This window comes from Podarcis tiliguerta, assembly GCF_965153285.1.
Source record: "Podarcis tiliguerta genome assembly, chromosome: 1".
In the NCBI taxonomy this organism is placed as follows: Eukaryota; Metazoa; Chordata; class Lepidosauria; order Squamata; family Lacertidae; genus Podarcis; species Podarcis tiliguerta.
In genome coordinates this window covers 122,912,622-122,938,223 of record NC_139534.1, presented here as the reverse complement: position 1 = coordinate 122,938,223, position 25,602 = coordinate 122,912,622, and the positions used below count along the sequence as shown (strand labels likewise).

General features: G+C 46.7%; 1 protein-coding gene across 2 annotated transcripts in view; it reads right to left on the bottom strand.

Annotated features, from left to right (window-relative positions):
- Positions 1–25,402, bottom strand: part of AKT1 (AKT serine/threonine kinase 1) — a 120,174-nt gene extending 94,772 nt beyond the window's left edge. The window contains exons 1-2 of one of the 2 annotated variants that reach the window (XM_083438087.1): positions 24,554–25,402; positions 5,922–6,083 (exon numbers count right to left, since the gene is read on the bottom strand). In XM_083438087.1, the coding sequence (XP_083294213.1) occupies positions 5,922–5,967 (46 nt within the window). In that variant the 5' untranslated portion in view covers positions 5,968–6,083; positions 24,554–25,402. The remainder of the gene's footprint in view (positions 1–5,921; positions 6,084–24,553) is intronic. The other variant, XM_083438088.1, reaches the window with a different exon arrangement.
- Between the last annotated feature and the right edge of the window lie 200 nt (positions 25,403–25,602).

The following is a 25,602-nucleotide window of genomic DNA, read 5'->3' as shown; positions in this document are numbered from 1 at the left end:
TCGATGGCCCTTGTGGTCTCTTCCAACTCTATGATTCTATGATTTGCCTAATTTTTTACTGGACTATGTTTTTGATTTACAGAGCGTTTACATTCGAAGAGCGTGTCTTGCTCGTTAATTAAATTGTAGCCCACCTTTCGAAAAATGCTTCCAATGCGCTTTTTAAAATGCTTAAAACAAAAACCCAATGCTAATATGGAGTGAAGACTGCTGGTCAATCTAGTTCTGTACTGCTTACAGGGACTGCATTCAGCTCTCCAAAATTTTCATCCCTACTTGGCAATGCTGGGGATTGAACCAGCAGCTTCTGCCCACATAGCACCAGGGGCAGCAGGAAAAGGAAGCCGAGAACTTATCCAGGGAAGACGTTCCAACATTTTGGTGCCATCTGAAAATACGACATTTACAGAATTGTAAGATCAAACGCAGCACCTCCAACCATCGCCAGACCTCCCTCTTACCACAGGTAATATTTTAGGTAATTTGCACACAGGGACACAGAGAAATGTTTCCCCCGCAACTTGTGGTCATGACAAGGAAGAGCTATTGCCCAGTTGCAGAGCAGGCCCTTTGCACACAGAGGCTCACAGGTTTAATCCCTGGAGAGCGTCTGCCAGTCAGTGTAGGTAAATACTGAGCTAAATGGCCCTGCACAAGACAACATCCTATGCTCCTGGCAATGCTGACCCTCCCTTCCCCTTGTCACAGCTTCTGCTATGCGCTTTTCTTGCGCTCCGCGTTCCCCAAGAGAAACAGAGGAAGTTATTGGTAATAGCTGCTGCTGTATTTGCAGATGACTAAACCCCGGGCTATTGCAATTAGGGTCACAGGGCTACTCAACACCCATTGAAAGCTGAAGAGTTCATTCATGAGATCTGCAAGCTTCTGGCTTGAGGTCAGGGAGATGACTGGTCTTTCCACAAACGAAACATCTGCTGTCCTGGAAGTAGCACTTCCTTTAAGTGACTGACTCATGCCTCTGCCAGGAACTACCAAGACAGACATAGAGGAAGGAGTCTCATTTCATTTCTCCATTTAGTGCAGGGGAAAAGCACATGGGAGGCCGCAGTGGAAACCTCTTAATACGGCTGTGCTCCGAAATATAATTCTGCAATGTGCTTAGAGGTACACAGCCTCTGCATTCCTGAACTCGGATATGAAATTCACATGGCAGATCAATCTTCTGGCAGATGGGGGCAAGTCAAGTTGTCCGATGAGTTTTCAACTTACTAACTTGAACAGACGGACCAATGGGCTTAGAAAATAAAAAAGTTAGATTTTACAGCACAAACAAATATCCTTCCAGCGTACTATCCTAGATTTTTGAAGTAACTTGCACAACAATGAGAAGTAGAGACTTGATGAGACTCCAGAGAGGAGTTTGGGAAACATAGTTTGGTCCTGAAGCTTGTATGCCTTTGAGCCACATACTAAAAAGTATTTTTTTTTAAAAAAAGTGAGTTATGCACGCTAGTCCATTAAGTACCAACACTCACGTGGGGAACATCTCACCCTCCAAATGTTGCTGAACCAGAACACAGGTTGTACAATGACAATAAAGGTATTGTTATTAACTGCCACCAACCCATGCTGGCAAAGCCAATGGCCAGGGATGATGGGAGTTGTAGTTCGGCAACATCTGGAGGCCTCAAGGTTCCCCACATCTGCCCTATATACAAAAAGCTTAAGTGCCTCCCATTCACAAGAGTTCCAAAGCATTCTGCAACCTGAATTGTAAACCGTAGCAGCTCTCTAAATATAGCTGTTACTGAATGAAGAACTCAATTAAAACAGCAAATACGCTATAATGTTCAGATGAGGGCATCTTAAAAAAATGAAACACAAGTGGCTCAGTTCACTGGTTTGCTTTCCTTTCAAAGGGAGATAATTTTAACAAACACACAGAACTGCAGCCAAGTAAGTTCTACCCATTAATTCTAATGGAACCGAGTTAGCCTTGTCCATTCATTTCAAGCGGTCTACTCTAAGCATGACTAACACTGAATTACAACCCACAGTTCATAATCTGTATTTTCTTTCTGTAAGCTTTCCTTGTTGTAATTATAGCCTGAGCATGTTTCACAAGCTCAAAATATCAGACACTGGTTTTGGAAACATCCTGTGGTTGGTGCACTTGAAAACCTTGATGCTCTTTTCAAAAGCCAGCCAGGTTCTTGTTTTTGTTTCTTTGCACTCCAAGTATATTTTTACACAGCCATTGTTGTGAACGGAAAGCCGCTATTAAAAAGGCGCACTCAGAAAAACAGCCAGAAAACAAAACAAAAGGTAAACACAGGCCACAACTCCTGACGGTGTGAGCACAAAATTTAAAAACCGTATTGCAAGACAAGTTGTTGCTGAAACCAGGAACAAGAGTTAAGCGAGCATGTGCAGTCTCTGAGGCAAAGTTTGGGAAAAAGCAGAAGAGCATAATACTGAGAGTGCGCTAGATCAGGACCTGGAAAAACTGGGTTCAAACCCCACCTTAAAGTTCATTAATTCTCAGAATAAGAGCTCACCACGGGGGTTGATAGCCTATCTATGACTTAATGCTGGGTTTTCCATAAACATGCGGTGTTAGAAACTCAGATATATAAGCTAGGTGCCAAACAGAGTTACGGTGACCACAACGGAATGCCTGTTCGCCAGAGGGTTAGACTAGATGACCACTGGGGTCCTTTTTCCAACACTACGATTCTACGATTCCATGATCTCAACTACATTGCTTGACTGTAGCTTGCTCCTACAACAATTCAGTATGCAAGGAGAAACACAGTGGAAATGGAAATGGTATTAACTACGGACTAAGGCAGAGGTTTTTAAACTGTGGCCACCAACCTGGTGCTCAGAAATCTCCACGTAGCCGCAGGTGGGGAATTTCGAACACTGGGTGTTTTGTGGGCAAGAGGTGGGCTCCTTTCTGAGACAGACGATGCTCCATAGGGCTAGTCAACCCAGCTATCTGAGGCCAACCAAGGCTCCTTGACACCCAAAACCAGATTAAAGCACACATCAACATTCTACATGTCTGGGTGGGCTTGCCTAAAACAAAAATGTTTTAACAGGCACCATAAAGTGCACAGGGGGTGGTGTCTGCCTGATTTCAATAGGCATGGATCTCCAAAACATAGGCTCTACCACACTAAAAGATTTCCTACAAGTTCGGAATGAGTATTATGTGGCTTCTGTTTACAGTGCCGGTTCTGCAGATCAAAGTGGTCACTCTTCCCCATGCTACTCATTTGTAAGTCCCTGACTACTGCTTGCTCTGTGTCTTGGGGCCATCCAAACTGTTCCCCTTCTGAACTTTCTTGTTCACCAATGGTTTCACACTAGATAACTGACAGGGAGCTAGTGGATTCTGATGGGACTACAATTCCCATCATCTGTGACCATTGGCCATGCTGGCTGCGACTGATGGGATTTGTAGTCTAGCAACATATGGAGGGCCTCAGGTTCTCCACTCCTACTCTAGGAGTCAATTGTCAAATTACAATTAACACCCCTAGTGTTTGTTCTCCCGGATCAGAAAGGCCAGGCTGAGACTTTAAAAACAGCAGTAAGAGAGAAATATAGACACGAGGCACAAACCTCCTGTTATTCATCTGCGGTTGCCAGTACTTATAAATGTGCCTGATTTACTGAAGGAAAAGTAATAGAGATTCTCCAACATGTAAGAGGAAGCTTTCTTTCCCTTTTCTTTCATTCCAGCTGCTTTTAGCTACCTAAAGGTGTCATTCAGCAATAAACTATTCAGGCTAGTAATGACTTTTTGCTGGGTTTACTGGGTTAGTAGAATGTAGTTTGGCAATTTGATTTAATAGATTTCAGATAAAAACTTAAAAGATTTTACTCGTTTACTGATTCAAGACCCTACACATTCTGTAAAGTGCCTTGGGTATCGTGTGATGGGAGACGCAGGTTAAGAATTAACATTTTCATAAGAGATAAAATCGCTCACTTCCCTTAATCATCAGCACAAATTGTATCAGGAGTCAACCAATCGACAAAACTCATTTACAAACCTGAATTTTTAAAGCGTTTTCTCCTGTTAGAACATTCCTCATCAACTCAACAAAACTGTCTATTTTTCTTTCATCATCACAGGTATTATTTTGTACAATCTGGGCTTTGAAGTGACCAAGACCCCCCCCCCCAACTGCACCTGCAAATGCTGGCAAACATCCTGTGTTTTTCCTATAGCTTGTGGTCATTCTTAATCAAGGACCTTTACATGACTGCTTTTTCTCCCAGGAAGAACTTTGCAAAATGTGCTGCTGAAATATGCCCTCAACACTTCCAGCACTAGATATGAGCTTCCTTCAAAAGAATACACTAAGTCCTCATATTGGGTTATCGGCTGCAGCACGGAAATAGGTATGTAACAGAGAAAAGCATCTCTCCCGGTGCACAGTCTGTCAGATACGTTTACCAATGTTCCCCCACAATGCTTTGCGCCAAAGGAGACATGTTACAACGCATGAACGATTAGAGCCGTTCAAAGGAAGGTGCTATTCAAACTCACAAATGCACAGCCTAAAATTCTGGGTGTGATGCATTTCACATATGTCAGTTTATAAAAAAAACCAACAACAACCTGTAACCATTACATACAGAACCAGAAACATCCAATTTTTGGTGAGCTCCCTTCACACAAACTTTTGGAAGCCTCAAAGGCAGAGCTGCCATATGTTCAGAATTCCCCAGACATAGCCGGAATACTGCAATCACAAGCAGAGTCCGGGCAGAAATCGCCAAAATGTCCGGGAAACTACGGATGCACGGCAACCCATGTCAGAAGTCTAGAGCTCAATGAATGTTTATAAAAATAGCTCAAAAAGCTGCATTATTTTTTTTGCGCTTTTGCAGAAAACGCCCAACAACTCTGTCCCCCAAAAAGCTGCTAAATAACTTTTGTTGCCTGTTCCCCTTTTCTACTGTCTATTTCAGATTTAAACTTTTTGAAATATGGCAACCCATTTATGGCCCCATCCACATTGTACATTTAAAGTAATATCATACCCCTTTAAACAGCCCCAAAGGATATTGGGAACCGCAGTTGGTTAAGGGAGTTACTAGGGGAGTGCTCACACAGCTACAATTCTCAGAGTGGTTTAACAATCGATCCTTCTTCCCAGGGAACTCTGGGAAATGGGTTCCCCATACAACTCACAGCACCCATAACAAGCAACAGTACAACCAGAATTCTCTGGGGGAAGCTATACTGTTTTAAATGCATAGTGGGGCCTACACTGGGTGGCTCAGATATACCATGTTTCTCCCGATTTTATTAATTTACCGTATTTTTCGCTTTATAAGACGCATTTTTCCCCTCCTAAAAAATAAGGGGGAATGTGTGTGCGTCTTATGGAGCAAATGCAGGCTGCACAGCTATCCCAGAAGTCAGAAAAGCAAGAGGGATCGCTGCGCAGCGCTCCCTCTCGCTGTTCTAGCTTCTGGCTTAGCCCCTCAGTCCCTTCCCCCACCTCCCGGAAAAGCCCCCAAGAGCAGCGCTCCCTTTAAAGAGCCGTGCGGATTGTGTGTACGGCTCTTGGGGGCTTTTCCCTCCTCAAGGAAAAGCCTGCAAGCACAGCACACATGCTCCACGCGGCTCGTGAAAGGGAGCGCTGAGCAGAGCCTGGGATGCATACAGGCTCTGCTCAGCGCTCCCTTTAAAGAATTTTTTTCCCTTGCATTCCCCCTCTAAAAACTAGGTGCGTTTTATGGTCAGGTGCGTCTTATGGAGCGAAAAATACGGGATTTTCTTACACTGATGTCTCACTTTCCTATCATCACACACCTCAACCAAAGAACCCAAGGCAGCTTACTTGCAACTTGCATAAGTTATTCCACATCCAGGCACTGATCCCGAACTACTCAGCTTCAGCAAAGGTGGAGAAGGGGAGGGGGACAGTACTTACCTCGTTTGTGGAGCCAGCCCTCTTTCACTATTGCAACTTCATTCATAATGGCAAGTTCCCCCTCGACCTAGCGATGGAAGCCAGACAGACGTTTGCCCACAGCGGTGCACAGAAATTGAGCTCTTTCTCCCCGTCTTCCTCTTTCCCCTTCCTCAGCTATTCCTGAAAGATAAGGTGGGGGGGTGGGTGAAAAACAAGGCAACCTCGATTAACCCAAACAGGTTATAAAAGATGCAAAGACCATTATAAATACAGAGCCAGGACCAAAGCTCTTTTGGTTAAACAAACACACACACGATGCAATGGAAAATACACATGAAAACAGAGAAGAAGAACCGCCCCAATGCAAACAGGGGAAGCTGACATAATTGTTTGGGGATTCCTGCGTGTTCAAGCGGTCAGGCAAAATACAGAAGCAGCCTCGATACGAGCACAGACCGTATCAGCCAGAGAAAGGAGAGACCTCTGGAATTAAGACCTTGTACTGGAAAAAGTGCAGATTTACCTAGGAACGAATTTTAACATTGGCCCAGCATTTAAACTTTGCCAAAGCAAAGGAAAAGTGGTCAGTAATGCTTGCTCAAGGCTAGACTCCTCACTCACTCAACAGGGCCATCGACCATCAACTGCCCTGCTGGAAGGATCCCAGTGTATTTTAAATCACAGAACCTTAAGAGTTGGAAGGGACCATCTAGTCCAACCCCCTGCAATGCAGGAATCTCAACTATTTGCAGATGCCAACAAAGTGCCCTTTAGGCAGCACACTGGAGACCCATAGATTACAGAGTGGGGCAAATCAGTCAGAAGGACACTTGCCTAACCTTGCACCCACCAATTCTAGTCTTTCACAAAACAAGGATTTGCAGGGAGAAGCATTCAGACCTGAAGCATTTCCTCTCCCCTCTCCACCCCTGTGGGTTAAACCACAGAGTCTAGGACTTGCTGATCAGAAGGTTGGCGGTTTGAATCCCTGTGACGGGATGAGCTCCCGTTGCTCGGTCCCTGCTCCTGCCAACCTAGCAGTTCGAAAGCACGTCAAAGTGCAAGTAGATCAATAGGTACTGCTCCAGCGGGAAGGTAAACGGCGTTTCCGTGCGCTGCTCTGGTTCGCCAGAAGCGGCTTAGTCATGCTGGCCACATGACCTGGAAGCTGTACCCTCGGCAAATAAAGCGAGATGAGTGCCGCAACCCCAGAGTCGGTCACGACTGGACCTAATAGTCAGGGGTCCCTTTACCTTTACCCCCCCCCCCCAAAAAGAAAACACAACACGTAAGTCTCTTTGGAGAAATGAATGCTACCCTGTGGGCAAAAACGTTAGGTTAGAATCCATCTCCCTGATGTGTTTCAGCTGCCAGGTCCCTTTCAGTAATCTACCGGGAAGTGGCCCAGTCCCAATATGACTACGATGCAACTTTATTCATTCTGTACTTGGAAATAGGGAGGTAAAACAATGCCACTGAAGTTTCAGCATCCGTTGTCAGCTTGTGATCTTATCCATTAGATGCTGCAAAGCTGTCAACAGTCACGAAAAAATTGTTTTCAGAAATCGGCTTAAGAAACAAAACAAAACAAAACCCAGAACCCTCACCTGCCATTCAAAGCCACACAAAAACCAAGCAATGAGTCACTTGCCACATTAGATAGCATATGTTTAAGCACAGCAGGACTGCTTGGACTCTGTACCAATAGAGCCCAGAAACATGAAGATTAAACTAGCGTATGTTTACTTTCGGCACATTTGCAAGTGAAACACACACATACACACACACACACACACACCCCAATGAGATTCCAAAGTCAAATGATTTGTCTTTTTTCCCCCTGGGATGGAAAGGGGCCAGGGTGGGGAGGAAGGTGTGGACAGTGGAGACTTTGAAGAACACCCAGATTTGTGTACAAACGTGCACTGCACATCGTTAAAAATACACTAGGAAAGCTGGGACTCTGCAACCTGTTTGACTGTGCAATAATTCCCATATGCTTGCTTACTTTGCACAAATTTAATATGCTATTATGACTAATTTAATATTTTATCCACTGAGGGTTTTTCTAATTTTTACCTAACCCACTTAGAAATTTGGTTGATAACCACTTAGAAAAATGATAAAGCAGTATAAATTTTGTGTGTGTGTGTGTGTGTAGGTGTGTGTGTGTGTGCGCGCACACACACACACACACACAGCATGTCCCTTGCAAGCAGAAGATCCAGGGTCCAACTCTGGCATCTCCAGAGAGAACCTGGATGGTGGTCTGCCTTAAATTCTGAAGAGCTGCTGCCAGTTGGTGTAGACAGTACTAAGCTGGGATGGACCAAAGGTCTGACTCAATGTTAAGGTAGTTTCCTACGTTCCTATAAATAGTTGAAATAAATAATAAATATATATATATATATTCTACTGTGATTCATGGGGAAGGGCAGGAAGCTCTGGTAGCTCCCAAAACACCACGCCCTGACCACCAGAGTCCCTGCTCAGCTGTTTCCCACCCCACTCTTTTTGGTTTCTGAGATTCCACCAGGAACTGTCCCCGTAATTTTAAGTCTAAGTACAAAGGCTTAAAGCAGGCAAAGCCACATCCATCTCCTCTGATTTGTGAGAAAATCATTACTGTACTGAGAGAGTTGTTTTCTAAAACTGCTTAAGGCTATGCTCTTCTCCCATATATAAAAATGTGTGACATTTTAGTGTATTTTTGGGCTTTGTTGGAAGCTGCCCAGAGTGGCTGGGGAAACCAGCCAGATGGGAGGGTACAAATAATAATAAATTATTATTATTATTATTATTATTATTATTAACCTTCGCATTCACGGTTATCCAACACAGAAGTGTTATGGGCACTAAATGCATCCTAGCTAGGATTGTCTTCAACATCTAACAGAGCCTTGCCAGTGGTGGCACCCTTATTCCCATACTGCCGATGGAGATCAGAGGAAAAGTGGTGCTGGTTTGCCCTGGACAGAGATAGGGAGCATGTGGCACTCTGGATACTACAACTTCCCTAAGCCCCAGTCTGCATGGTCAGTGGTCAACTGCCAGAGATGATGGGAGCTGGACTTCAACAACACCTGGAGGGCCACAGCTGACCATCACTAGTCTACGGTCACTGATAAATTCAGAAGATTCAAACCCTGAGAGGCTGGATTCAGCCTTGTCAATTTAGGCTGGTATCCAATCAGTTCAATTATACATTTTCATTTTCTGAATTGTGTACATTCAGAACATTTTCTGAAACAGAAACTTTTCTAGTGGTGCTTTATTTTTCCACTGGCAATTTTCCCATTTCGTAAGTTCATTGGTGACAATGCATAGATGCCACCCGCAAAAAAATATTAAGAGAGTTTAAGCTAAGTAAGATAGACATGCTAAATTACATCATTGTATGCCACCAGAAAGCTATCCAATACACACAAAATACCGGTAACTGTTTCTGCAGCAAACAGCTCTAATTCACACAGGAAAATTTCCCAACTCAAAATTTCCTAGGAAATCCCCATCACTGCTTAACAACCAGAAATGTGAAGAATCTTGCGTCTACACATGCAGCCCCTTCCCCTCCCCAAGTGTGCTGCAATTAACCTAGAAAATTTACAATCAACCAGAGTTTCCCATTGTGTTAGAACTGAGAAACTGTGGTTACCAGATTCAGAAGCAAGCCAGATTTTTAACCAAATTTAAACACTGGTTTAAGATGTTCTGGGAAACTACAGTTAAGACTTCCCAACTTTTTGCGGCACTCCAAAAAAGGGAAGGAGGAAATGGGTTGGAGGCAGATGAAGCACATGACAGATGAAGCACCATGCCAAGGTACGATAATCAGAAACGGCCACAGTCTATAAAAGGTACTGGATTTTGCAGATGGTACTGGACTGGTTGCTTTCATTTTCTGTTGCAGGCGATTATGAACTGCTTGTTGTTATTACAGTGCTACCTCTAGTTGCGGACTTAATCCGTTTCGGGGTGCCGTTCGCACCCCGAAAAGTCCGCAACTAGAGCGCCTCTTCTGCGCATGTGCATAGCGTGATCAAGCACTTCTGCGCATGCGCAAAGCATGCAAATCACTTCCGCACACACGCAGTCAGCGAACCCGGAAGTAAACATTTCCAGGTGTGCCACATTCATAAGTTGAAAGTCCGTAACAAGAGCGGAACGCAACATGAGGTATGACTGTACTGGTGTTTTTAACGTTTGGTTCCAATTCGTATGCAACATTTACTATTAAAAGTGAGTACAGTTTAGAACACAGCCAGAACAGAGACAGAGGATCCTTTCCCCATAGTTACTAAGTCAAGATGACAATTCAAAACAAAACAAAGCACACATAACAGCACCTTAGCAACTCCCAATTCCTGGCTCTAGCTGTAGCTGTAGCTAATTTTCCTATAAGGAAAGTTGGCACAAGTGAATGCAAATGTATGCAAATTGATTGAGGAAGAAAAACAAAGTCTGTTAGGAAGGCAGAAAATGCACGCACACCCCTACAGAGAATTTCAAACTGCTTTTCACTCTTTCCAAGCTTATTCTAAGTACCATTCCCCCCACATTTTTTCATTGCACTGGTTCACCCACATGGCGATGTGTTCACCGTCTGAAGACCACAACAACAGGTCCCATTTGCAAAAACAAGCAGTGACTTTCACGCAAGCTATTATCAACCAAATCCACTTGGATACAAGTAAATTCAAGTGATGCATTCAAACACTAGGGCTGGTAAAGGTAAAGGTACCCCTGCCCCTACGGGCCAGTCTTGACAGACTCTAGGGTTGTGCGCCCATCTCACTCAAAGAGGCCGGGGGCCAGCGCTGTCCGAAGACACTTCCGGGTCACGTGGCGAGCCAGAGCCGCACACGGAAATGCCATTTACTTTCCCGGTAGTAAGCGGTCCCTATTTATCTACTTGCACCCGAGAGTGCTTTCGAACTGCTAGGTTGGCAGGCGCTGGGACCGAACAACGGGAGCGCACCCCGCTGCAGGGATTCGAACCGCCAACCTTTCGATCGGCAAGCCCTAGGCGCTGAGGCTTTTACCCACAGCGCCACCCGCGTCCCAGGGCTGGTAGCCATAGGCAAAAAGGAATTCCATGCAGGCCACTTAGCAAGTAAACTCTCCGTCCCGAGCCACTGAGGCTACCTGACCAAGATGGATTCAGGCACCCCAAAACCTGTTCTTTCAGAGGGAGACCAGCCCCATCCAGAACAGGCAACTGGCCAATCTCCCAGGTGCAGGCACCCCAAACCCATAGTGCCTTCCCCTTTCCAAGGTTCAAGCTCAAGTTTATTGGTCCTCATCTAGCCCAACACTGTGCCCTAGTCAAAACCCACAGCATTTTCATGCCAGTCACAGTCCTTCTTAAAAGCTAGAACCAGCAACCTGTCTCTCCTGTGCAAGTGGCCATTCAAGCTACTCAGACCAGGGATGGGGGAACATGGGGCCCTCCAGATGTTGCTGAACTACAGTCCATGCTGATAGGAAGGTGGAGTCCAGCAACATCAGGAGGGTGGCAGGTTGGAGGAAGCTGTTCCTAGTCGCTTTTAAAAGCCATCAGTGGTCACCACCACATTCCAAGAGCCTGCGGGGCCAGAGCAAAGGTCCGCAAACCAAGTCCAACATCCTGTTCTCACATTGGCCAACTGGACTAAACACACCAGCAGGGTCAGCTCAGACACAAATGGCAGAGGTGTGGGGTACAAAAAGTTCCAGGGCTTTTACTTGGTGGGGGGTGATATTCCCCACACACAAATGTCATGAGCTAATTAGTAACTGTGAACCTATTGCCAATGCAATATTAGGAAATCATTGCCATTTCAAAGCTTTTGGCTTTACTAAATATAAGCAAAATAAACATGCTAAAATAGATTTCTTGCAAGGGCAGTAGTCCACCTTTATAGACCCACCTTCAACCAAAACATACCGTATTTTCTCGTGTATAAGTCACCCACATGTATAAGACGACCCCTATTTTTTTGAAGCCGAAAATAATATTTTTGCTGAACTTTTTTGGGGGGAGATATCCCTTGAGTTGTTGCGCTTTGGGGGGGGGGGTCGCCTCCGCCAATTGCTCACTCACCCCCCTCTGCATTCACTATCCATGTATAAGACAACCCCTAATTTCTACCTACATTTTAAAAGCAAAAAACATGGAAAAATACAGTTACTTTGGGGGATCCACTTCTCTCTTCTTTTTTTATCCCATATTTGTATGCTGGTAGTGCTGCTGTTGCGACCCACCTCAAATCCTAACCCACCAGCCAAAGGCCAATCAAGGACATCAGAAGAATTTCCAATGAAAGTTACTCTGATATGCGTGGGAATTTTTTTCCCTCCAGGAAATGTTTCAATTCAACATTTTCTGAGAAGCCCACATCACAGGGTTGGACGGACACAGCGGTTGAGAGGTGGCGAGATTTGGAAAGCAAGTAGAGATAGAAAGCAGGAATGAGATGATAATAACCATCTGTTTCGAAGAAGCCAGGGCAAAGAGAAACCATCTCTTGAGTTCCACCCGACCTGTGAGTCCATGTCATGGCTGCAATTCGGAAGGGGGTGGGTGATCTGCTCAGAGAGGCAATTTAGTAGGACGGCTCTCTACCACCAAGGGACCATCTGACTCAGTCAAAGACGAGGCAGCCAATGAGGTATCCCTTGAGCCAAGACTGACTCTCATCCTGGGTTCTCCAAGAACCCTCGCAATGACGTTACCCCAAAAAATCAAAGAAAATATTTACTTTGAGATAACATTGGCTTGTGTCTCCCGCAAAGATTCTGACTGTTCCCAATAGAAAACAATGTGGTTTGAAAAGCAAGGAGGCAGGAAGAGGCAGGAAGGGTAAGTGGTCTAGCTAGGCTACAGAGCAGGCATAGGCAAACTCGGCCCTCCAGATGTTTTGGGACTACAACTCCCATCATCTCTAGCTAACGGGACCAGTGGTCAGGGATGATGGGAATTGTAGTCTCAAAACATCTGGAGGACTGAGTTTGCCTATGCCTGCTACAGAGGAAATCTTGGCCCCCACATCACATCCATGGGGCTTGATGAACAAGGGACATGGGGTATTCTAGAGAGTCAAATAATAACCAAATGCCTGAACCAACTGGTGCCCAATTATAGGAAGCAGACTTTCTGATGGGCTTTAGTTTTAATTCCAAAAGGTGACCTCGTTAAGGGCAGGGCTGGGCAGAAGAGACATTGAATGTTAGTTCAAAGGCTGAGTCGTCACAAGTTTCAAGACTAGCTTCATACAGCATTCAGTGGGCCTTGGGCCATTCAGAACTTACAGCCTGAGATGTCCTTTGTGCAGGGGGAAGAAAAGGAAGGCGTTTCACAGGAATTGTAGATTCAGCCTTAGTCCAATTACTGCCTTGTTGTTACAGCCCAGTTAGTCAATGCTAACCAAGAATTAATTAGGCTGCACTTGCAGGATCCATCATTGCAGGGAAATCCCCCTATACAACAGGTAGTATGGAAGGGCTACAGTAGTACCTCGGGTTACATATGCTTCAGGTTACACACGCTTCAGGTTACAGACTCTGCTAACCCAGAAATAGTGCTTCAGGTTAAGAACTTTGCTTCAGGATAAGAACAGAAATCGTGCTCCAGCGGCGCTGCGGCAGCAGGAGGCCCCATTAGCTAAAGTGGTGCTAATGTTTCAGGTTAAGTACGGACCTCCGGAACGAATTAAGTACTTAACCTGAGGTACCACTGTATTTGGCAAGAGCTTCCCAATGGGATAAAGCGAAAGTAAGCTCCCAGTCTGCAGAGTCCCATTTGCACCAGGCTTTTTGGTGGCAAATGGTTAACTAGAATTTTACTTCTATGGGACAGATTCTCTGGATGCCGAGTTCTGTGGCCACTGTCGAGTTTTACACTACCACAGGATTCACGCAGCCTAAACCAACCTTAAGGCTGCAATCTTGTACACACAACAAGTTTAACTGGGTGCAGCAGGTCTCAGTTCAGAGTACCACTGCTAATCTCTTTGTATCAGAAATCACGGTTCTAGGCTAGAAAGAGAAAACACATTTCTAAGAACCCCTGCTCCCAATAAAATAGTTTACGAGGGTCAAAGCAGTTCACGGTTGAGAATGAACAGTTTCAGAGCAACAATGCTGCGGAATCAAAGCAGCGTGCCAGCCAAGAGCCATTCCTTATCCTGAAAAGACCGCATAAAAGGACAGTATGTTAATGCGCTGCTATGCAAAATCTAAGCCTGGCCTTGCAGCGCACGATGCGTTTCCCACACTGCTTGGAAAAAAAAGTTCCCACCCCTACAGTCATTTATGTAGAAAGAAAGGCGAGCGCTCTTGCCGGACGAATGGAGGGGCAAATTATAAAAATAAAATGAACAAATAAAACCGGGCTGGAGAGTGACCTCACTTGGGAGCAGTTCCTAGAGTTACAGTGAATAGGGGTCACCCGAGGTGGCTGTGGCCTGCTTGTCTAGCCACTGACCACGTGACTGAGCTGTGCCAAAGATATAGAAGTAAATCAAAATCAAAACGCGCAGATATAAAACTCCTCCTAGTTTACTCAGCACCAAAAAAATGCAACCACTGTCTCCTCTAGTCTCGCAGCTCAATAAAGAACAGTCAAGAAACTAAGCGGTGCTTATGCCTCACTGCAGTTTATACTGTGCTAATTTATTCATGCGCTGACCAAAGCATTCAAGCTGCGAATACACCACGGAGTGTTATTTTGAAGAGACAATCCGGGACTGCAGAATCTCAGTCTAACCATTTCAATGCAGAGAGAGAGAGAGAGAGAGAGAGAGAGAGAGAGAGAGTTTGCTTTACCACCACCAATCTGTTTACTCAAGCAGGGGTGCAGCCAGTTGCACTTCTGACACTAAAAGGTAGCAGTTTTTGTTTTTAAAGCTCTTTTTTGGGGGGTTCTCTCCAATATGCTGATATGCTCAGCAGCACACTTTCCCAACCTTTAGCAGAAATGCATGGCAGAGACACGGGAGGTGTAACAGGAAGAGAAAGGCCAGAAAATGCACTTGGCAAACTGCATCTGTAGGTGGAATTGTTCTTACGCAGTGGTCAGCAACCTAAGGCCCATGGGGCACAAGCGGCCCGTGGGGGTCGTTTAACCAGCCCACGAGCCGCCCCCGCCCACTTGCCAAGTCCCCGCACGCTGCGCTAAACCAGCGCAGCGCGGGGACTCGCTTCTGCGGCACCAGGAATCGCGTCTGTGCAGACACAGACGCCGAAAATTGCATGTGCGAGATCCGGCCCACAGAGGGCTCTCCGCTGGAGTGAACTGGCGCAGGCAAGATAAACCTTGCTGACCCCTGTTCTTACGGTTTTGTTCAATTTTGTCACCTTTTATTTTTGACACCCTGGTCTCCTTTGGGACAAAGCGCAGGATGCAAATTTAATAAACAAACACACACACAACGCATTTTGAAAGGGTATGTGGAGCCCTTGCTATGTACATGCCAGGAATATTCATATACTGTATTGTGTGAATGCGAGAGTGAGTGCAACCAGGGGATGCGTTGGGAGGAGACTTGACTCTCACTGCTCAGCTTAGCAAATAATTAATAATAAGAATAATACTCCACCCATCTGACTAGGTTGCCCCAGCCACCCTAGGTTTCCAGGGTAGTACATTATGAAAGGAAAGGAAGCCCTTTCCTCTCCCCTCCTCAGCACTGTGGAATTTGGTTCCACGGCTGAGTAGGTATTAATCAACAGGCGCAGTAGCTCCTGTTCATGCATCATATATGAGCCTCAAGGGGCCTGCTTTCGAGAGAAAAAACCATGCTTAATTGAAACCACCGGATTGTTCCTAGGCTCATTCCAGCTATCAAAATCCCATCAATTAAAACGTGGCAATTAATGTAATTTCCTAGCTGCCTAGCCACCACTGCCAAAATAAAGCCCACAGCCACCGCTCTTTGCACCTATGCCACTCTTGCTTCTGGTCTGGCAATGGATGAGGCCAGCTCCTGCTTGCCCTATGGCCAGGTTTGGCTTCGGGGCATCCAGTTGCTAATCAAGGACGGTAACCCAGCTCCCTCTTCTCATCAGCTCAAGGGTTTTTCGCCTGCACAACAAAACGTGCTCCCTCTCCTCTCCCCAGGCTTGCCCTGCACCCTCTCAAAATATGCTCCAGAGAATTGGGAAAACCCCCTACCCCAAGAACAGATTTTTTTTTTGGGGGGGGTGTTTCACTGTGCAAGCAGAAAACCACATGCTGACAGCACAAGAAAGTTAGCAATACACTGGATTCCACCCTTTGTGATCTGGGAAGACTTCAATAATTGAATTTGGGGAGGGTGGACCTTAATGAAGCCCGTTCCCTGAACTTCAATACAGTTTTATTTTTTATTTTTATTATTGGTTTTCACATATTACATTACAATACCGATGCACCAAAGCCAACACCATTTCCTCCCCATCCCCCCCCCATACATTTAATATGCCTAGATTAAAATGTGAAGTACTGGATGGAATAAAAATTAGTAAGGAAAGATAATAAGAATATATAGATGATTGTAGAATGCAAAGATTATTGTATAATGCGGAGGAAATCAAGTGAGGGCGGAGGGAAGTGGGAGGAAAAGGGAAAAGAATAATATAATGGACTGAACTTCAGTACTGTTGACTTTATTTCCCAAATTGTGCAGACTTCTACGAACGGTGGCTATCCGACAGTTCATGAAGGTAGAGGGAGAGTGGATCCTTTGGTCACCTGTAAACTGAGCACTGGAAGACATTGGATGCTTTCAAGGAGAAATCAAGCTCCCCAGATAGAGCAAGAAGGAAGTTTGCATGTGGATGTGACACAAGTTCGGAATAGAAGACTCAGGTATGTATCAAAAGCTCCTGTTCGTCTCCTCTCCTCTCCCTGCAGTCCCATATGCACTCTCAAGGCTGAGGGACCCTCCAGAGCAGATCTGGGGGAGGGAAGGTGCGCAGAGCAAGGAGAGGATGCCCCATGGCACAAGCGAAGCTCTGCTGATCTGGACGCAACCCTATGAAATGGAGCTGTTTCCGAAAACCAGAGATACTTTGCAGGGTTAGGAGGTTCCTGTACTGTGCAAGCCTGCCAAGCCAGCAAAAGCTAGACTCCTCTGCATATTTTTTGCTGCTGCTGCTTAAGAGCCAATTCACAAGACCTGGTTTAAATACCACGTTGGACCAAACAAAGAAAGTCTCATCCATATGGGGCACCACACCTGCCAGCATGATCAATCAGACAGGGAATTGCCTCAGCTCAGAGGCAGAGCGTTCGCTTTGCTTGCAAAAGGTCCCGGGTTGTGCAATTTGCAGCATTTCCAGGTAAGGCTGAAACCCTGGAGAGTGTCCGCCATTCAGCACAGACAGTTCTGAGGCAGATGGACCAAGAGCCTGACTCTGCGTTCAAGGGAGCTTCCTGTGTTCTTCCTAACATGTTTTAATGTTAACAAACTCGGAGATGGGCAGCCAAGGACGATGGTACATACACAGGCTTCTACACCCTGGCTGAAACAACCAGAACACTTATTTATTTGCATTTATCCAGCATCTGGTTAATTAAAGAGCTCGCAAAAAAGGGGATGGAATAGGATGGAGAAAGCAAGCTAAAATCCAAACAACTGTCAATGAGACACAGATACAAAATCAATACACCTCTAAAAATGAATCCAGGTAATTCCAATAAATGGTGAATAAGGGGCCCAAGAAGAGAAAGGCCACATTTAGGGCTGGGAGTGTCGAAACCCTGGAAAGCCACTGCCAAACAGTGCAGGCAATACAACTAGAGGGACCTAATGGTTTGACTCAGTATAAGTCAGCTTCCTATCAGTGTTAGAAACTCCCCAGGCTCCAGGTGTGTCTTGCGACTGGCACAGGTCCAATTGCGACCATGTGGAGATACCTGGATGCCAGGTTGACCGACATCTCCACCTGGCTGGCACCGCCAGCTTTCTTAAGCAGATAAGTGGAAGAGCTAATTTATTGCATTTATATCCCACCTTTTTCTCCCAAGGAGTCCATGGTTTAGCTGCCTCCCTACAACAATCCTGTGAGGCAGGTTAAGGGACTGCGACTGGCCCAAGGTTACCCAGTGAACGTCATGACTGAGTGGGGATTTGAACCCTGATCTCCCAGGCCTTAGTCCAGCACTCTAACCACTACACCACATGGGTTTCCTAGAATACGTCTGCTATGGGGCAGCTATATAAATTAAGTAAATAAATAAATAGGGGGAAAGCAAAATGTCCCTTAGAGAAGGATGTGAAATATTTTCTCGAATTTGTTTTATTCTGGATTGCTTTATTTGATGTTTTAATGCATTGCAAACTGCTTTGAGATTTGTTCTTTAAAATATAAAGCAGTACAGAAATGAAATGGATAATAATGAACTTCACTGGAAAATAAAAAAGGCGCCTAGACAATCCGTTGTGACGACTGCAATCTAGGTTTAAGGCACCATTGGCGATTAGTTTGTACCGTATTTTTCGCTCTATAGGACGCAGTTTTTCCCCTCCAAAAATGAAGGGGAAATGTGTGTGCTTCCTATGGAGCGAATCCAGGCTTCAGGCAGCTATCCCTGGGTTTCAGGCAGCTATCCGCAAGCCTTCTGAGCGCGGCGGGAACTCCCGCCGGGCTCCGAAGGCTTGTGGATAGCAGCCTGTTCTGGGGTCTGGGGTCTGGGGAAGCTTGAGCTTCCCCCGTCCCCATCCCCGCAAACTCTGGGAGCGGCGGCGAGGTTGTGCACAATCTTGCCGCCACTCCTGGACCTGTTTTGGGGGCTGGGGGGAATAATTTTTTTTCTTTATTCCCCCCCCCCCTAAAAACTAGGTGCACCCTATGGTCCGGTGAGATCCTATGGAGCGAAAAATACGGTATATCCGAGTTTCTAACACTGCTTCCTATGTTCCTAGTAAAATATGATGATTAGTAAGAACGTAGGAGGATTCTGGACTTGCCATCAGGATTTATTCCAAATGCTTCTGCTGGTAAGGAAAAATCTCCCCGCATACAGAAAAGTAGCACATCAGGAAGGAAGTTTGAGCACTGGTCTCTCCCCTATATGCTAGGTTACCACAAGCAGGTGGCTTTTTTATATGGATTGTGTTTGTATTTACAGACAGGACGGCCCTCTATGCCTGTTGTTCAATAGAACAGCCTCCGCTGTATAAACAGTCTTTCCGCTGCCTGCACAGGTTGCGCCTCGCAGAACAAGCCTTCACACGGCCCCAGATAGCCAAGGATGAAGAAAAGGTTACAGACCAACAATGAACAGTAAAGACAGCAACAGACAAGTTAGAAGATCAGAGATAGTGCAAGGGTAAACCCAGAACGGCCTAGGAATAAGAAGAGGGCCTTGGATGCGAAAAACTGTTCCGACAATAATAAAAGGGAGAACGGGTCCCAGACACAGAAGGCAAAATAGGCAGCGCATGCATCCATGGGCAAGAATATTCTGTTGACTTCGCTGGTGCTATCTTGTGCCGTCAGGATTCCCCCTGCATCCACAGCATGCGCACGCAAAGCACTGAGCATAGCAAGTGCTGCTCTAGCACATCACAAATCACGGCACCATGCCAGCACTGCAGTGGCCCAGTGGAGGTGTCGCAGATACACACCAGGGCAGATTTTCAGAAAACCGCTGTTGTGGGTCTGCTCTCTCAAAAACACACACATTTGAGCGGCGGAAGTTAAGCCTAAAGGGGCTTCCGGGAAATTGTGTTGAGTGGGACCACTGGCCTGCCTAGCTCAATACTGGCTACACGGACTGGCAGCAGCTCTCCTGGGTCTCAGGTGGAAGGAGCCTTTCCCAGCCCCCTACCTGGAATCGCAGGGAACTAAGATCTTGTGCATGCACAGAAGGTACAGTGGGACTCACATCTGGTGCTCCAGGTTAGGGCTCTAAGATTTTTCCAGCCTGAGAGCCACATTCTGCTTCTGGGCAAGCTTTTGGGGGCCACATGCCAGTGCTGGGCTGGTCCAAGGGCAAAGGTGGATGGAGTAAAAAGTGAATTTTACAAATGTGCATTTTCTGCACATACCTCTCTACGCTCCACCCAGGCAAGCAAAGAGGCACTGTGAGAATTTAAGGGCACATTCCAGCCAGACCAAAAACACACAGAATGCAAAGCAGAGTCCAGTGAGGGTGTGTGGCTTAGGGACAAGAAAGGAGATTCCGACTACACATTAGGAAGACCTTTCTGGTGGTAAGAGCTGTTCGACAGTGGAACAGTCTCCCTAGGGAGGTGGTGGACTCTCCTTCCTTGGAAGTTTTGAAGCAGAGGTTAGATGGCCCCCTGTCCTGGATGCTTTAGCTGAGATTCCCGACTACATAACCCTTGGAGTCCCTTCCAACTCTATGATTTTCTTAAAGTCCCAAGGACCAGGTAGAAAGGCTTGGAGGGCTATATTTGGTGGCCAGTTCCCCATGCTTGCTCTAAGTTGTGGGGCTTCATTTTTTTTTGAAAAAGACAAGTGATGCTGGAATAGCAAAGAGGTGTTTTTGCTCAATTTTCCAGCTGGAAGGAAGGGAAGATAACTTTCCTAAACTCTGCAAAACTTCTTGTATAGATGAGTTGCAGTAATACAAACATAGGGATTCCACTACACATAGTGAGGCCATTCAGAGCCCAATAACAGCTACTCCCACCAGCTGTAGCTCTCAAGACAGTGATGGCCAAACTTGGCCCTCCAGCTGTTTTGGGACTACAATTCCCATCATCGCTGACCACTGGTTCTGTTAGCTAGGAATGATGGGAGTTGTGGTCCCTTAACAGCTGAAGGGCCAGGTTTGGCCACCACTGTCCTAAGAGGTCCCAGGCAAAAGTCTTGATCTATGCTAGAAGGTAATCTTTTAACTGAAGGTGCAAGAGATTTAACCTGGCATCTTCTACAGAGCGAGCATGTGCTTTACCACCAAGTTGTGGTGCCTTTCCTAGGAAGTATACAATGTGCAACTGAGAACTTCCTAAGTACAGTATCTGTGTGCTGTTTGTGGGCATCGGTACTTCCCTAATTCTCCTCCATGTGTTGGGGAAGACTCCTCGCTCACCTAATGCGAAATCCCCACACGGTCTTCCTTGGCCATTCTCCTTCACCGAGGAGGGTAGGCTAGCCTATGTGTATATGGGGCTTTTGAGTCACACAGGCGGCATGCAGAACTATTTAATTAAAATCATATGCTTTTTATTTACTCGGGCAGGATGAAAGACAAATCTTTTTAATCCCAAAATTACTCCTAGAGAAAGTAATTAGTCCTAGTAAAACCATATTCTCCCTAGCCTGAGAAGAAAACGTAGAGGGCTGGGTTCGCACTTTTAATTTTTTGAACTCATGTTAAGTATGCAACTTTTAAACAACAAGGCAGGTTGCAAAAGGCACAACATTGCACTGCTGGTTCTCCCCAGCACGTTTTGTAGCTTCCATGCATATGGCTCTTAAAGCGTCCCGTTCACAAGTGACGGTGCCATGCTTCTATTTTACCACTTAAAGCACACCAGCTGAATATGTATGCTATAAAATAAACCAACACTTGAAGAGATTTAGCTGCCTCAACCTGGGTAAGTGAGGTGGCTCATTCAGATCAGCGTGGAGGTTTTTTGTACATTCCCAAACAAATAAAGGGAGAAAGCTTAATCATGCCAGGTAAACCATCTGCATGTGAGACAGCAATGTGGTACAATGGATAACGCACTGGACTTGGACTATGGGAAAACTCAGGATCAAGCCCCTGCTTGGATATGAAGCTCACTTTGGGACCTTGAGCCAATTACACTGTTTCTTCCTGCCCAAAATCACATCTAGATAGATCAGACAGACTTGACCTCCTTAGAGTTAATATGCCTTTGCCCCCACCTTACACCTAACTCCTTATACAGTGGTATAATTCGTTCCGGAGGTCCGTTCTTAACCTGAAACTGTTCTTAACCTGAAGCACCACTTTAGAGAATGGGGCCTCCCGCTGCCCCCACGCCGCCGGAGCATGATTTCTGTTCTCATCCTGAAGCAAAGTTCTTAACCCGAGATACTATATCTGGGTTAGTGGAGTCTGTAACCTGAAGCGTATGTAACCTGAGGTACCACTGTATTGCCGCTGCAGCAATTCACCTACTCCAAAAGCAGTAATTCCTGGCACAAAGGTTTTTATACATTCAAAGGCCTGAGATAATGAAATCAAACTATTGTGGGTTTGAAGATGGAAGTTAAAACAGCTACATTATACTGGCAACACAGCCTATTGAGCACATTTACCTGTAAACAAATGCAATGGTTATAATTAACCTGGCCAGCCCTTTAAAAAAAAAATAGAAGGGAAAAGATCCTGATTTTTAAATACTATATGCTTACGCAAACACGCAGAATGCAATAAGGGATCCATCCTTTTGTTTTCTCATGCCAGAGAAAAGACAAAGGGGGGGGGGGGACTACCTAAAAGTATTAACAATGCTACCCTAGACAAAACGACCTAAAAGTGTTAACAGTGCTACCCTACCCTCACTGGGAAGCGGGTCCCATCGAGTTCTGAAGGGCTTACTCTCCTAAGTAAGTGCGTACAGGATTGCCACTTACAAAAAATCTAGAAACAATCATAGTCTGCTCACACAGCAAGGTTTTTCTCCAAATAAGTAGAGGCCTGTCCCTGGCCTTTCTTTGGAGTATGCATTCGCATGGGAAAATGTAACTTTATTACTTATTTTTTTCATTCGGCCCTTCCTCCAAGAAACTTGGGGCAGAACTGACAGCCCATTACACCACCGCCACCTGCATATGGCAAACAAGATCAGGCCAGTGGCCCACAAGCCCGGCCTCAAAGCCAGCAAGCAGGACCTGAACACAACCAACGCTCTCCCTTCCTTGCAGTTTCCAGCAACTGGTACTCAAGAGGCATTGATCTCTGTCTAATTCTCCTTAAAAAGCCATCCAGGTTAGCGGGCATCCCTGCCTCTTTGGGGAGCAATTTCCAATTTATCCTCATTAACAACCCTGTGAAGGAAGTTAGCTTGAGAGAGGCACCCAGCATTGCTGTCCCATGCCGCGTGAGAATTTGAACCCGTGTCTCTCTGCGGCTACTCCAACACCACTCTATCCCACAACACTTCAGGTTTTCTCATGTCCAACAGGCAGCTCCATGGAAATGGAGCAGTATTCCCTGCTACGACTGTTGCGCTTCAGGCACATTCATGCAGGACCGCCAAGTTTGCACATTACGTTTGTCCGCACAAAGTAGTATCTAGAAGCTGTCAGGACTGCCTGAGTGGACAGAAGAACACAAGACTATGAACAAGCTCTAGAAACAAAACCACAGATCTTACAGAGTTACACCCAAGTGGATTCTGTGAAACTCACTTAGGCCTATTAGTACCTCGGGTATAACGTGCCCAGGGCAGATATTATGAAGCTTCTAGATATTGCAGAAAGATAGTAAACAAAACCTATATAGCATCCGCTGCAAGCAATCCAGCTTAAGCGAAACTCCATTTAGAACAAGTTAGCCAAAAATCTAAAGTCCTTCATACTTTTTGTTTTGTTTTAAGAGAGAAAGCCAGCTATTTTCATTACCTCCAAAAGCGAATTAGGAGGCTACAGTGGTCCAAAGACCTGGGGATCTGCAACCGAATTGCGCACCTCACGAGGAGCCACAGCCAACGTGGGGGCGCGGATGGGGTTCTTCTGTCAAGCGTTTCCCCCCCCCCAAGTGATTCGCCGTTTTGACTCATCCGCTCGTTACTTTTTTTAGGTGTACAGTAAAAATAAAATAATGTGTAAATCAGCCCTGCCTGTCTCACATCAAAGATTCGGTTGGCGAATGAGAAGGTGGGGGTGGCAAAGGCCTGGTTTTTATGGCACTGGGTTTGTGAGGATGGGGGGTGTTATAAGAAATATAAAATAATCCAACGCCTGGAAAGCGTATAAATTGCTGGTGGGTAGGGCACGAGACCCAGTTATCTCAGAAGTGGAAGGAGGAGGGACCTGAAAACCTCCTTCCTCCTCCAACAGCTGTGGGCAGCAATGGAGAAGCCTGAGGTAAACAAACACCGCATAGAGGAAAGAAGGGGGGGCGGGTTAGAGAGAGTAAAGCAAATGGAGGGTGCAAACCCAGGACCCACCACAAGACCCCTCACCCACCTGACACCCCACAACGCAGCGGTCCCAAAAGGAAAAAAGAGGGTTGGAAAGGTGCAAGTTTTTTCCACAGGAGGAGAAGCCCCCCCCCCCAGCGCGCACCCCACCCCAAAGGCACGCACAAAGAGCCCATTCCCCTCCTTCCTCTCTTCTCCCACCCCTCTCGCTTTTGGGGAGCAGGCGTTTCCAAAGCCCAGGCGCATCTGCAGGCAGGAGCAAAGGGAGACGCCGCCGCCGCCACTGCAATGCACAAAAAAAAGGATATTTCAAGGTATTATTTAGAGAAAACACACACACACACATCTCATCTAAGGCCTGCAAAGGAGGGTCACTTTTGCAGCGGGAGGTTTGCAAGCAAACAAGCCGCCTCGGAGAAAGGGCGAGAGCGCCGCGCCGCTCCGAACAGGCGCTCCAGACAATGCACCAAAAAAAGGGGGCGCCCCCCCAAAAAAACCCCACACGCGCGCGCACACACACAAGCCAAAGGGGGCTGAGCAAGGCCCCGCGGCTGCTCCCTCCCCATCCGAGGCCCGGGGACGCCGGCGGCCACTTACATGCCTGGGAGGGTGCAAGCGGAGCGGCTGGCCGGAGCCGAGGCCTAGGCGGGCTGCTGTTGCTGCTGCTGCTGCCGGGCGCCGCCGCCTCCTTGCTGGTCTCGCAGGGAATCAGCCCATTGAGCTCCCGCCTGCGAGGGCTATGAATGGGGAGGCGGCCGGCGGCTCCTGGTCTCTCCTGCGGGGCTTCCTCGGAGCAGTGCGGCTGCCCGGGGGTCGCGAGCTCGACGCGTTGCCCTTGCGGCCGCCGCTGCTGCTGCTGCTGCTTTTGCTGCTGCTCCCAGTTCCTCCAGCCTCCCTTCCTTTCCCCTCTTTGAGTCACTCGCGCGCGCACTCACACGCTCACGCGCACAAACACACACACGCCGGCTCTCGCCCGCGGGGTCCTACTGCCCGGCATGCTCCACTCCCAGTTTCCATGCAATGTTTTTTTTTTCTTCCCCAGGACGCTGGAAAGACAACCGCGCGTTGCATGCATGCTCTTCCTCGGGCAATTCAGCGCACGCGACACAACAGCGCGCGCACCCGCTCAGCACTCTCTCAACCCACCCACCCCCAACAAGCACGCGCGGCACACGCATGCACTTAGCACACTGCCGCATCCAGCACGCGCTGAACACTTCACACGTGCCTCCAAACTCAGACGCTTGCTCAGCAAAACCAGCTCTCGAAACGTGCACTCTCTCGCACGCAACACGCCCAAAGCACACGCGTGCACCTATTCAGTACACTGACACATTCCACACACACGCATGCGCTTACTCAGCATTCTCATGCACTCAAAACAGGCGCAGCGCTCGCACACTCAAAACATACATAGGCTTTACTCAGCAGCTTCACACACAGCACACTCAAGACACATGCGCTTGCTCTGAGCTCTCACATACACAGAGCACTCGATACACTCGCATGCATTTACTCAGAGCATACACACACAATCCTCCTTCACTCAAAAGCGAATTGTGCTTCTCTCTCCACCTCTGGCCAGAGGGGAGAAGAGTCTGGAGTTCATCTTAAGAGGCGCCCAGGACTTGGTTAGAGATGTAAAG